The sequence below is a fragment of the Limanda limanda genome, chromosome 4, assembly GCF_963576545.1.
Source record: "Limanda limanda chromosome 4, fLimLim1.1, whole genome shotgun sequence".
Taxonomy (NCBI): Eukaryota; Metazoa; Chordata; class Actinopteri; order Pleuronectiformes; family Pleuronectidae; genus Limanda; species Limanda limanda.
The window spans coordinates 10,874,820-10,888,334 of record NC_083639.1 but is presented as its reverse complement, the minus strand read 5'-3'; the positions used below and the strand labels follow the sequence as shown (position 1 = coordinate 10,888,334).

General features: G+C 43.0%; 1 protein-coding gene across 1 annotated transcript in view; it reads left to right on the top strand.

Annotated features, from left to right (window-relative positions):
- Window positions 1-13,515, top strand: part of LOC132999327 (inositol 1,4,5-trisphosphate receptor type 1-like) — a 66,045-nt gene that overhangs the window by 26,827 nt on the left and 25,703 nt on the right. Inside the window, exons 32-42 of the mRNA XM_061068967.1 lie at window positions 68-319; window positions 779-904; window positions 996-1,124; window positions 2,832-2,952; window positions 3,052-3,236; window positions 3,326-3,474; window positions 3,554-3,665; window positions 4,094-4,129; window positions 9,194-9,238; window positions 10,525-10,657; window positions 12,253-12,440. Coding sequence (XP_060924950.1) covers window positions 68-319; window positions 779-904; window positions 996-1,124; window positions 2,832-2,952; window positions 3,052-3,236; window positions 3,326-3,474; window positions 3,554-3,665; window positions 4,094-4,129; window positions 9,194-9,238; window positions 10,525-10,657; window positions 12,253-12,440 — 1,476 coding nt within the window. The remainder of the gene's footprint in view (window positions 1-67; window positions 320-778; window positions 905-995; window positions 1,125-2,831; window positions 2,953-3,051; window positions 3,237-3,325; window positions 3,475-3,553; window positions 3,666-4,093; window positions 4,130-9,193; window positions 9,239-10,524; window positions 10,658-12,252; window positions 12,441-13,515) is intronic.

The following is a 13,515-nucleotide window of genomic DNA, read 5'->3' as shown; positions in this document are numbered from 1 at the left end:
TACCTGCATGTCTTTGCTGCAGTTTCAGCCTGATGTAATGGTGCATGTTTATGTTTGTTCCCTACAGCTCGTGAATGCCGGCGAAGACGTGTTGGTCTTCTACAATGACCGGGCCTCCTTCCACACACTGGTCCAGATGATGCGGTCGGAGCGTGACCGCATGGATGAGAACAGTCCTTTGATGTACCACATTCACCTGGTGGAGCTCTTGGCGGTCTGCACCGAGGGCAAAAACGTCTACACAGAGATCAAGTGTAACTCTCTGTTACCACTGGATGACATAGTGCGTGTGGTAACGCACGAGGACTGCATCCCTGAGGTGAGAGCAGCCGTGGACAAAGATCTGATGAGGGTCTTAGCAGCGATAAGAGGCTTCAAAGAGGTTCTCATTGTATCTCAGTTCAAAAACTCTAACTACAATTTCATAGCTCCTCCAAGGCCCAACAGTTCCCTTATTAAACCAGATTTAAAGATAAATGTTTATTTAAAATATATTTAAACATTTCAGATTTTTTTTTATCAAGATCCATGAATTATTCTTTGACAAATCAACGAAATTGTGGAAAAAAACTGTCTCAATTTTTAAGATGATCCACTAAATAAATGATTTGTCCTCTTTCTCTTTAAACTTGTAGCTTCTGCACTATGCAAGAGTTGTATTGATAAAGCACTATTGAAATGACAGATTCTTCAACTTATTTTACCTCCTTGGATTAGAACATCAACAATCCTGTACTGGAACCATGTTTTCATTCAAACATGAATTACTACGTTTCAGGTGAAGATCGCCTACATCAACTTCCTGAACCACTGCTACGTGGACACTGAGGTGGAAATGAAGGAGATCTACACTTCAAACCACATGTGGAAACTCTTTGAGAACTTCCTGGTTGACATTTGCAGGGTAAGGAACAAGTGGGGTTTATATGGAAACAATAACACCATGTAGGAAAGTGTAATAACGCTAAAATATGTTGTGTTTTGGGGTTTTCCAGGTGTGCAACAACACAAGCGATCGTAAACATGCGGACACGGTTCTGGAGAGCTATGTGACGGAGACCATCATGAGCATCGTGACAACCTTTTTCAGCTCGCCTTTTTCTGACCAGAGCACCAGCCTGCAGGTAGATAACTGCAGCTACATGACAGGAACAACTGCTGTATGAGATAATAGACAAGAGAGTTTAAAATCATGTGCAGTAACTCTGAATGTGCTAAATATAATATAATATAATGATATAATATGAGGCAATCCTCCATCTTTTTTTTATTTATATTTTTGCAGACCATGTACAGAATAAATACAGGTAAAGGAGAATAGAATAGAAGAGACTTAAATCAAATTAAATATAAGAACAAGACTCCAAGACACACAAATCTTATCTCAAAGTCAACTTTATTGTCAATTCTGCAAATGCACAGTACATATTGATTGAAAAACAGTTTCTATCTAATCCCCGGTGCAAACATATAAGTAGAGATATAAGTACACGACAAATAAGTAACACAATATACAAGTACACAGGCGACACATAGGCACACAACATTTAAATATGCAGTCAAAAGGTCACAGGGTAGATGGGACATTAACTGGCTGTGTGTGTGTGTGTGTGTGTGTGTGTGTGTGTGTGTGTGTGTGTGTGTGTGTGTGTGTGTGTGTGTGTGTGTGTGTGTGTGTGTGTGTGTGTGTGTGTGTGTGTGTGTGTGTGTGTGTGTGTGTGTGTGTGTGTGTGTGTGATGGAGATAAACTAGAAGTGTAAAATAGATTTTGCATTGCAAATACTTTGTGGCTAATTTGCAGCTAAATTAAATTTGTGACTAGTACTGTTCATTCACAGCAGATGTATTCACTAAAAAAAGTGCCTGTTGCATTTTTGCATTGAAAAAAAGTTTTGTTTCGATACAAGAGAAAATTGTTGGGTTAAGTGTGTGTCTGTAAAAACAGGCGTTCAACTAAACATGTTGCCGTGAACTCTCTGAACCGACTCATCGTCTGTCTTGACTCCCAAATTTGTCCGTGTCTAATATGGCCAGCCAGTCTACTCTCTTGTTTAAAGGTCGTCTTTCTTAGAACATCCCTTGAAATGTATCAAATTTAAGAGTAAATTAATTAGTGTGTTTTCTGATAATTGGGACACAAGACAGATGAAAGATGGTTGAAAATCAGGGGCCTCCTTCCTTATTAACCATCCCCCCTCTCTTCCCATTTGTATAGATCAGAGTTGTGTCTCTCATGTTCCAGTAATAGAGCTACTAGCTTTTCCTGTAGTTGATTAATGCATAAAAATTCCCCTTTTGGTTACATAAGCAAACTTCTTGACGTTTGCTTATGTAAAGTATTTTCAGTGCCCTGGTAATATAATCTATCATTTGCTCTAACAGTAATTAAGCTGTCAGTCACTACAGAAGCATGTTTTGTCTCTGAAATGCATCGGAATGTTTTTGGAAGTACGTGCATGAAGCGTAGTGATTATTTCCTGTGCATGTTTCATTTTCTCACTGCTTGTTTCCTCTGCTGGAGGCGTCTCTGGTGGGGAAAATATTTCAGGTATTTATTGAGATTTAATCCAGCAGGGTGTTACAGACTTCTTCACTGGGGGGGGATTAGGGCACATGTCTGCTTGGGGATTGATGGGTCTCTGTAAAAAAGTGACAAAGCACCGCTGTGTCGGTGTGCTGATCTGACACTGCAGGTGCTGTCACCTGTAACACACACACAAACTTTCTGTCTTTCATGACTAGAGAAGTAATGATAAATAATAATGTTGTTAATGTTAAAAAAATACAAGAATCTACATCCCCTCTGGCCTTTTCTTTCATCGTCCTCTCAGACCAGGCAGCCAGTCTTTGTGCAGCTGTTGCAGGCTGTGTTCAGGGTCTACCACTGTAACTGGCTGGTCCCGGTCCAGAAGGGCTCTGTGGAGAACTGTATAAAGGTGCTCTCTGATGTTGGTAAGAACAATACACTACCCAAACGCAACCTCACAAATCTAACAAGCACATACTAGTCTGAATCACTGTGTGTGTGTGTGTGTGTGTGTGTACCTACAGCGAAAGGCCGAGCGATAGCCATCCCAGTGGACCTGGACAATCAAGTGAACAATCTGTTTGTCAAGTCCAACAACATCGTGCAGAAGACGGCCATGAGCTGGAGACTTTCCGCTCGCAACGCCACACGCAGAGACTCTGTGGTGACGGCCTCACGGGACTACAGGAACATTATCGAGAGGCTGCAGGTACAGTATGCATGTGTGTGTGTTTGTGCGTCATACACAATTTTAACATTCATGCAAGCATTACATGTGTTTCTTCGTCTGCGCTCTAGGACATTGTGTCGGCTCTGGAGGACCGTCTGCGTCCGCTGGTCCAGGCTGAGTTGTCGGTTCTGGTGGACGTGCTGCACAGGCCTGAGCTGCTCTTCCCCGAAAACACAGACTCGCGCAAGAAGTGTGAGAGCGGGGGTTTCATATGCAAGTAAGGGACACAAATATGTCCATGATTTTATGTAAATGTACCTAGAAATGAGGCCTTATGAACTTATGTGCTTGCGCAGGCTGATCAAACACACCAAGCAGCTGCTGGAGGAAAACGAGGAGCGACTGTGCATCAAAGTTCTGCAGACGCTGCGAGAGATGATGACTAAAGACCGAGGCTACGGAGAGAAGGTAGGAGGAGCTGCCAAGTGCAGACAGCACGGTATATGATTTCTTACTGATTATACTATAGGTGACATATGTTCTATAAAGAGAACGACGTAAACCTTTATTTATGACAATAACATCTTAACACAAAAACAGCAACATTTAATAGTGTCTTTTTATATGTCGTTTTATAGGAGCTAACAACACACACACACGCACAGGCACATATAGATACATTCCCTTTCTCCTCTGCAGTCACTTCTTTGAGATACCTTCCACCGTCACCACTGTATGAGACTGCACTAACTCTGCTCACTCCATTCATAAATCCTATTTATACTTAACTCTGGAAATAAATAAGTACATCCACAGGCGGAACTCACTGAACTTACACACTGCATCGTCCTCCTTGTGAAGTGATCTAACCCTCTAAACCCTGTGTTCTCTTTCAGCTCAGGGCCTTTGATGATGAGATGGATTTGCCTAAGGTTGTTTCTCCTTTTCTTGTATTTATGCCCTTGTTCCCTTGAGCTCCTGTCTGTTATGTCTGCATTACACTCGTAGCTGCACTAGGATCTGTCTCGTGTTGTAGCAGCTGCCGTGGCCTCATGTTGTAGTTAGCAGGGGCTCTAGGCACAGCTGGTAACAAGTAGTAGTAGGCTGGTTCTTCCTTCCACACCTGCTGCACTGTCTGCTCAAAAACAGGCAGTGGGGATGAATTAAAAAGGGTAAGAGGCAGAGAGAGAAGGAGATAGAGGGGGGATGTGTGCTGGTGCTGTGGCTTTCCTACATATTGCTCTACAGAGTTGTGGTTTTCCAAGTTCCAAGGTGAGTCACTCGCAGTCTGGGCCGGCTGCCAGGGCTGTGTGTGTCTGCTCGCTGTCCTCACGCTGGATATTTACATGCCCTACTTCTGTGCTCAGCAGATCAAGCCAAAGTCACGTCTGGACATACATTAACATTTATTTCCGTCAGAAAATCGATTTGGCATTTTATTTTACACTCACAAGCTGCAATCAAACAGACCCCAGATCTGAAAGGATGCAACAGGCAGAGGCTGATATAAAACATAAAATAAAAAGGTCAGTGCAGGTGACATAGTTCATATGTTTTAAATAAAAGAAAACATGTATCAAACAAATATCAGAAAGTAGCAATCACAATTTCAATGACTCACAAGTCTGTGTTCCATATCTATGCATGGTTTAATAAAAAAAAAAAAATCAAGATAATAAAGCCATAAAATCGCCTTTGTTCTCTCATGCAGGTTTAATAGTGTGTCTGGCAACGTGCAGCTCTTTTTCCAAGGGTGTTTCCCCTGTATCTCCTTTCGACACCAATAGGGGGCACTGTGGCTGTGTGTGGGCTGTCTGTGTGTTGGAGAATTTCAAATGAAGGTGTGGGGCTGTGGCAGTCATTGAGGCTGTGTCCTAGTTTCCCTTGCCTGCAAACTGCACGATTCCTGGGCCCCTGCCAATCCTGGGCTGAGGTTACATAAGAACCAGGCCTTTTTTTCCTGGAACTCAGCCCCTCCGCTGATGTGTGACCTTCAGCCGTAATTGCCAATAAAACTGTTGAGGGCGCTGTGTAGAGGAGCTGTTTACCCACACTGCTATGTGTGTGTGTGTGTGGTGAGGGGCTATTTGCATGAGCGCGTGAGAGAGACATGATCCCTGCACGCACCTGTTAAGTGTTGTATCTCTGTCCGTCCACACACGGAAACCTGCTCTTCGCCACCGCGTGCCAATCTTTGTATTTGTTGTCCTCTCTCTCTCTCTTTGTCTCCCTTTTAGGCCCCATTAAAATATTGTGACACCATCCGTCAACCGGCTGCACGACAAATACTCACCACTTCCACTCACACCCATTATTTCTCACCTGGTTGCAAACACGCACATGCACACGTCAGCTTGCTTAATCAAGTTGTCAGTGAGTGTTGGTTATAGTTTTATAGTCTAGAGGCTCCTGTGTCCTCTGCTGAACTCGGAGCGCAGCAGAATAACTTATAAGGGTCACAAGAGGTGTGTGATTTTATACTGTAATGTTTTATACAGCATGAGGTGGGTTTTGACCTCCCCTGACGTGTGCTCTGCTGAATGTCAGCGTTGATTATCGGCCCGATTCGCTGCTTTTCGTTGATCAGAGTTCTGTTAGAGCCAGAGCAGTTCAGGATACAAAGCGGTTTGCTCCCGGGTTCTCCTCTCTGATACCTGGCGTCTCGTGTGCGTGTGGTCTGGTCTGAGCCGTTATGCAAGCCCTCCGTGATGGAAACAGTCATCCCTCTTACCTCCCTGTTTGTTCACTTGGCAACTCTCTGAGTGGACGAATGAGGAAGAAAAAAAAATATTCCTGTCGACTGTTAGATTTCAAGATCAGCATCTGGTTTTCTTTTTTATATTTTATTTCTTCCCCACCTTCTCTCCCACCCTCATATATGGTCAAGATACATGAGATTTTGCAGTTAGTGTGCTTTTCTAGCGAGTGGATAAAGGTCATTCACCGCTAACATGACTGAGTTTCAGTCTGTGAAGACGTGTTTATTTACTCGCTTTAAAAAAACTCCCGAAACGTGGAGTAGAATGAACTCTGTGTGCATGTGTGCGCACAATCATTTCCTCTATTGTCGAAGCAAGAGATGTGAGATCAGGGGTTTGCCCCCCGGGAGTTTCCAGTTAGGTGGAATGTGCAGTTTTCAGGGCGGATGTGGCAGTTGTGATGGGTTGCTCCGTGGTGTCTGTGGTCAGGCGGGGGGGCGACTGGCTGCACACATCTTCACTGATCATCAGCAGCATGTCTCTGCGGTCGCTCGTTTGTTGTGGCGACGGTGAGGCGGTGCCCACAGACTAGTGGAAGATGCTGCTCACCCCCACCCTGACCTTTTCCTGAACTCTGCCTCACTTTGTCTTCTTCAGTTTGTCATAAAGGAGTTTGAAATACATATTAAAAATCAAGTACAACACAAGAATAATCATAAAGTAAACCAGTGCACATGAGCTGTGGCAGACATAGTGTAGCCTTCGAATAACAAAGTTAAATGACATCATTTGCACTTTGTTTACCACAAAGTATTCGTATGACTATATTCTCTGCTTTCTGTTTTCTTCTTTCACATCTGTCTGTCTGTCACATTCTCTTTCTTCTTCTGTCTCATTCTATCTCCCAGAAAATCATTACCATACTTTTGAATGCCAAAGAAACAGAAACCTTTTAGTTTAAGTTCTGATCAATTTCAATTTTTGCACCTTGCATCTGTGAAAGATGCCATACCAAAAAAAACTTACAGATAAATTACAAGTAGATTTACGTTAGTTCTGTTTATGATTAGAAATAGTACTGTCACACGCTGAAAACAACTAGTCACATCTAAACAATATAACCCCAAAGGTTAAAAAAGTAATTTCATGGAATAACAACTAATACAAAATGTTTATATTAACCATAAAGTAAAACTTGTAATTCAAAAATGTACGTAATGGGAAATAACAGATATTTACAGGATTATTCTGTTAATGATCTTGTATTTGTATCCCTATTTTAAAAGATCTCTTTGAGAATAACTTAAACTGTAAGTTGAGTTTTTTTTTTACAGTTTTCTTTAGTGCAGCGACATCAAGTGTCTACTTTACATGAAGCTACTGATACTCTGTTCTTTGATGGCGGTTGTAACTAAGCTTCTATCGTGTAGAACAGACTTAAAGCATCATGTTTAATCAGCATCATCATGGAGGCTTGATCGAGTTGTTAGGCCAGGATCACACCTGGTATCATGATATATTTGGTGCATGCAGGATCTTGATCTTGACACATAGATCTGTGTTTGTGTGTGTGTTTGTGTGTGTGTGTGTGTGCGTGTGCGTGTGCGTGTGCGTGTGCGTGTGTGTGTGTGTGTCACTGTATTTCAGTTGCTCTCCCTCTCTTGCCCTCAGTGTGTTTGGTGACAGATGGCCACTGTAAACAGCTCGGGGTCACTGGTTTACTGGCCTGGTTCCTTTTGGGGTGATTATGTAACTCTAACCCCATCACCCCTCTCCTCTCCACACTGCTGCCCCCCCCCCCCCCCCCCCCTTGTGTGTCTTTTACATAACAATTTATGTGGAGCATTGCCTTTGATCTGTTTCCCTTTACCTCGATATGTGCACACACTGTACATACAGGTACTGAATTTAAATACCGTAAAAAGCTACTCGGGACACAAAAAAAAACAACTTGGGTCATGCGTCATTTGTCCTCATTTGATTTGTGTGCGTTTCTTCTTGTTGCTCAAAGTGTGAACCGCTCATATTATTCATCCTTGACTTTAAATGACAGCTCCAGTGTGGTTTCCGTTTTATGATTTTATACATATATATATATATATATATATATATACAATTGTGTGAAGCTATATAACCACTGGCAGTGTGTCTGTTTGTTTCTGTTGTGTTATTTCATGTGTGTCTTACTTTTTGTGTTTCTAATGTGGTGAATAATACAGAAGAGAAATCTGTGTTTATTTCTCTCCAAAGAGAATGCCCGGAATTTCATCTTCTGTGTCTTGCACATGTCACAGGCCACTTTACATTATAGTTTTATTTAATTACATTTTCAGCTGAAAGAAAGATCTCAGTCGAAATTGAATTGCAAAACATGGGGATTGCTTGCAATTGTCTGCAGTGAAAAAAGTAAATGCTATGAGACTGACCGTTGTTCTAGCCTCACTCATGCTAAGAGAAGTACATTACATTACATTTCATTTAGCTGACACTTTTATCCTAGGCAACTTGCAAATAAGTGCATTAAACTATGAGGGTAAAAACCCAGAACAGCAAGAACCATGTAAGTACATTAACTTTAAAAGTCGAATGAGTAGAAAGTGTCCCACTTGACGTCTGTCATTTTTTTAACTCCGTAGCAGTCCATCTCCAGCTCCTATATTCCTGTAAACGTGATATGTCATGAACAGCCAAAAGGAACTTTGTTACATTTGGCACAAACATTCACTTGGACTCAACGATGACCTGACTAGCACTGGGTGGTCAAAGGTCAAGGTCATACCTTCACTTTGAGAGAGCTGTCATGTTGTCCATCTTTATCTACAGTCTATGTATATCAATGTCTTTTTATACTCTCAGCAAGAAATCAAATCAGCCTCGGTCCCAAGATGTCTAACTACTCCTTTAAAACAACAACTTGATAAATGAAATTATATTGAAATGAAGAGCAAATAGATTATGTCATAGTAGAATAAAACCTTTTATAGTATTTTTAAGGTAATTCAGAAGATTATCAAAATATCCACTCACCCTGGACATGTCAGCACTGTGCACATCCCCTGTCTCTGCTCTCTTTATCCCTCCACAACCATTTTTTTTTTTTTTGGTTTCTAAACATGGCAGTGACTGCATGACAACTCACCTTCAGGAAATTCCTTTTGCATGGCCTCTGTAAACTGCTGAGTAGATACGAGATGCGGTTATTAACCTGAGATCTGCCTTTTCTATGCTGCATGAATACTAACCCTGTGTTTATATCTGTTGGACGGCTGCGCTCACATGCCTCACTGCACCCAGCAGCTGGATCAGAACCAGCCGGAGAAGCTGTTGGAGGATCAGAAGCGGGTAGGTACATGTAACAGCATGGCGGCTTATTGTAACTCCAATTCTATGGAGGTTCACGTTGAGATATCAAGATTCAAACTAACACAATACACAAAATGTATTTTCTCTCCCTGCTTTTTGTGTTTCCGATCACTCTTCACTGGTTCGAATGCAGTAAGATTAAACCACTCGCCTCTCAATCCCAAACAGTAACACACACACACACACACAGGCATAAGTTAACAATGCATGACATAACTTTCAGGCATAATTTTTTCTCCAATTGTGTTAAAGGCAATGCAACGATATTACCAGCCTCAGGTGGATCTATTAAAGAGACTGGCTCTCATATTTATATATATTCCACACTAACAATATTGATCACAGATGCTCAATATATAATTATCTCCGATAGAAGAGAAGTATTTTGTAAGCAGATGTGTTCTGCAACTATTTGGGTGTTGATGAGATGTGTGGGTCTTGTGAGGACAGTTTAGATAACGTCCAGACAGGAGAGCACCAGGGTTCGGCTTCAGAAAAAGAGCAATGACACCAGGGGGTCGTCTTGTGACTACAGCTGATCGTGCCATGCTGTTACTCTCCGTTGAACCTGCCAATAAAAGATGAGAATAATGTTCATCACACCTCCCACTTCAACTAATCCTGACCTCCAGAGCATAACTATGGCAGCAGAGCTCACATAATGCCACTGTCTCCTATCAAGGACCACCCACGGTTGACAATGATTTCACACAATAACGCAAAAAAAACACACGCACGCACACGAAAAACCCCATTCTCTCTCATTTCTTTCCCTTTATCCCATGGGAGGTCTCTCAGGTAGCTATGGGCTGCGGTTGCCATAACAACATCAAAGTCGTGCTGCTGCTGGCTGCTCGACAGTGGATGAGTCACAGTGTGGGAGGGCCGGCCCCAGGTCTGTCTAAGTGAAAACCAGGACCTCACGTTGCCGCTGCACAGAGTCCCTGCTGATGATGATAACAGCGGTTGCGTGGGTGTTAAATGACGTATACCTCATTTTACGCTTTTTAATGCATAGAAATCAAGGAAGTCTTTAAATTAAATATTTAAATTGAAAAGTTTATGTTCCTCGCTCCATTCCTGTGGATGACAGAGCGTGGTCGTGACGACAGGTTTTCATTGTGTGAGGTCAGGGGGTGTTTCAGTGTCTTTAAAGAAATCTAAAATACCACTGAGGATGAATGTCTCCCTGTTATACAACCACCCCTCTCTCCCCGTTGCTGACATAACGTCATTACATCCCTCCATTTCTTCTCCTCTCTTAGGGCGAAGCGCTGAGACAGATTCTGGTGAACCGTTACTATGGCAACTTCCATCGGAGTGGTGGGCGGAGGGACAGCCTGACGTCATTCGCAAATGGCCCCCTCAGTCCGGTAGGACCGAGCAAAAGCCAATCAGGTGGGACAGCGTGACAGTTGTTGCGCATCTCCGACACGGATCACAGAAGTTTGCCGTTCATTTTTTTTTTACAGCAGGAAGTGCAGCTGAGCCGGTTCACACAAGGACATGAAAACAGCATCTCTGTGCGAGCTGATGCTTCAGAGAAACATTAACCAGCAGCCTGTGACAGAGAGAGGCATGACTGTTGCCAGTACTGACTAAATCTACTATCGGGGGGCAAAGTCTACAAATGCTTTACTTTTGGTTAATCAAAATCAATCAATCAGATTTTATTGGATCCCATATTCACAATCACAATTTGTCAGTGTGCGACATCCTCTGACCTTTTCCTCAACAAGAGGAAGGAAACACTGTCCCTGAAGTCACAGCAGAGCAAGGTTCCTCTCAGATGAAGTTACATAATGCTGGGCCTCTGTCTGGCCCTGAGCCGGTTATCAGAGGTGTGCTGCGAGCTGCCCTTTGAGCACGCAGAGCACAACACGCTTATCACTAACTGATAACAGGGTCATTGTGTTTCTATCTGCAGTCAAAATACTGAAGCGACGTATCTGTGCAGTGGTCGTGCCTCTGTTTGAGATATTGGTTCTGATATGAAGCATATATCATGTCACATTAATCCGATTTTACAGGACATATTGGTGCCAGTCGTGGTTGTTTGTTTTTGCACATAAATTAAGTACTGATCTACTAACCGGAATGACCTATGTATGCTCCGGCACAAATTGTTGTATTTTATCATTCCCTGTAACATGGCAGTGATACCATAATGTATTAATTATGTATATAATACAGTTGTGGTAAATGGTCCAGATGTTGCTGAGTTCAAACAGTATTTCTTCTGAAATCGAAGACACAGAGAGAATCCCCCCCCTTGTTCATTCAGGTCACTTTCTCTTCTATGTGCACCGAGATGTTGTCAAAAGTCCAGACCACAGGAAGGGTACCCCTCCCCTGTGTGATCCACTTTTCACTGTTGCTAGGTGACAGGCTGCTACTTCCTGTGGAAACAGCCTTTGCACCTGTTGCCGAAACAAGAGCCGAGCTAAGAATTCCATATGTACCCAGAAGCTGGGGCCTCAGGGGGACGTGCAGGGAAAGTCATGTACAATGAATAACACAAGTGTACAGTTAAACTGGCCAGTATGGGCTCAGCGTCACAGTCACTGAGCCTTTGGCCTGTTTCAGTGGATGATTGTAATAATGAAGTGCGTCAACCTGGGTCAGGGAACGTCTAGCTCTGAATAATGAAAGGAATGATATCTTGAAATGAAGGTATCCCAATTTAAAAACTGGGAATTCAAAATATGAGAATTCTATAATGTCCAGATAAATAGAAACGTTCACAAGACTGCATTCATGGATGTTTCAAGTTTTTTCTTGCTGTCATTTTTCTTTTGGACATTGTCATTGCTGATCACCTGCAATTTACTTTGTTTAATGCTATTTTTTTTTTTAAATAAAAATATGGTTTCTTTTTAGCTTTTTTTTTTACAATTTTGATTACATTTGCCAAGACAGGAATACGTATTCAAAAGTGTTCATCTATGTCATAAACCTAAAATATTGGGTTCTGATTTGTCTCTGTCACGCAGCCTTAGGGGGCCCCGGGGGCCTGAGTCGTGCTGAAATGAGCCTGGCGGAGGTGCAGTGTCACCTGGACAAAGAAGGAGCGTCTGACCTGGTTATTGACCTCATCATGAACACCACCAGTGACCGAGTCTTCCAGGAAAGCATCCTCCTGGCCATAGCGTTGCTGGAAGGTGGAAACACCACCATTCAGGTCAGTTGGGACTAAATTTCTCCCAGGGAAACTGCAACTGATCTGCATTGTTTTAATTGAAAGGCCTGTTATCTGTTTAGAGGGTCAGCTTACCCGCCAGAGAATCTGGAGATGATCTGCTCCAATATGATCAGTGAAAACAACACACTGTGTCATGGCTGCAGGTTCTCATTACTAGAGGATCTACAGTATATGGGTCAGTGAGCCACGGCGGCTCTTCTTCCCCTCATATCTACCAGGGCATCATGTGGCTCAAAGGGCAGCTGCTAATGATATCATCAGTGCTAAGATCAATTTATCATAAACATGTTTTTACGTATTTCACTTATTTTGGGTGCGAATCAGCGAACACAAGTTTAGGCCACTTCCTTCTTTGCTTTAACCAAAGCTAACTAACCTGCCTGTCTCTAGCTGTCTGCAGCTGTCTCTGTCTCTCTGTCTCTAGCTGTCTGTAGCTGTCTGTAGCTGTCTCTCTGTCTCTAGCTGTCTGTAGCTGTCTGTAGCTGTCTCTCTGCTTGACTTTTCCATGTGTCTCCTGTCTGTCGACTCCTCCGTCTTTCTGTCCGTCCATCCTTCAGTCTGTAGGTTGTTGTGTAAGCACGAAGCTTGCATAATCAGACTACAGCTAGGAAGCCACTGTGGTGGTGGTGATAATACTTTGGCTTCCCACGGCTGCTGCAGAGCCACGTCACGTGATCGTCAGCCGAGTTACATAAGGCCTGTGTGAATGAACAATGAGGAATGTCTCAGCCTTCAAAACATTCCAGCCTCTCTACCGCTCCCCTCGCTCTCTCGCTCGGCCCAAACTGGGTCATGCTGGGCCTCCGGAACTGGGGCAGTGGGGAGAAAAGGCGGAGGGATGGGGGGGGGACACAGAGGGGATTGAAGGGAAGCTGGAGCTCCTCTCAACCTCAGCATTCTTAAGTTTCTTCTGGAACCGTGAGGGTTCTACTCTGCATGCAGCGCTAGAAATTTAGCATGTAGTGCAAATATTTGTGTTCAAATGTGACTTCCTGTTCGCGTGTGAGCAAATCCTGGCTTTTATCACGCTCATCTGCACATTTTGTTATTGGGA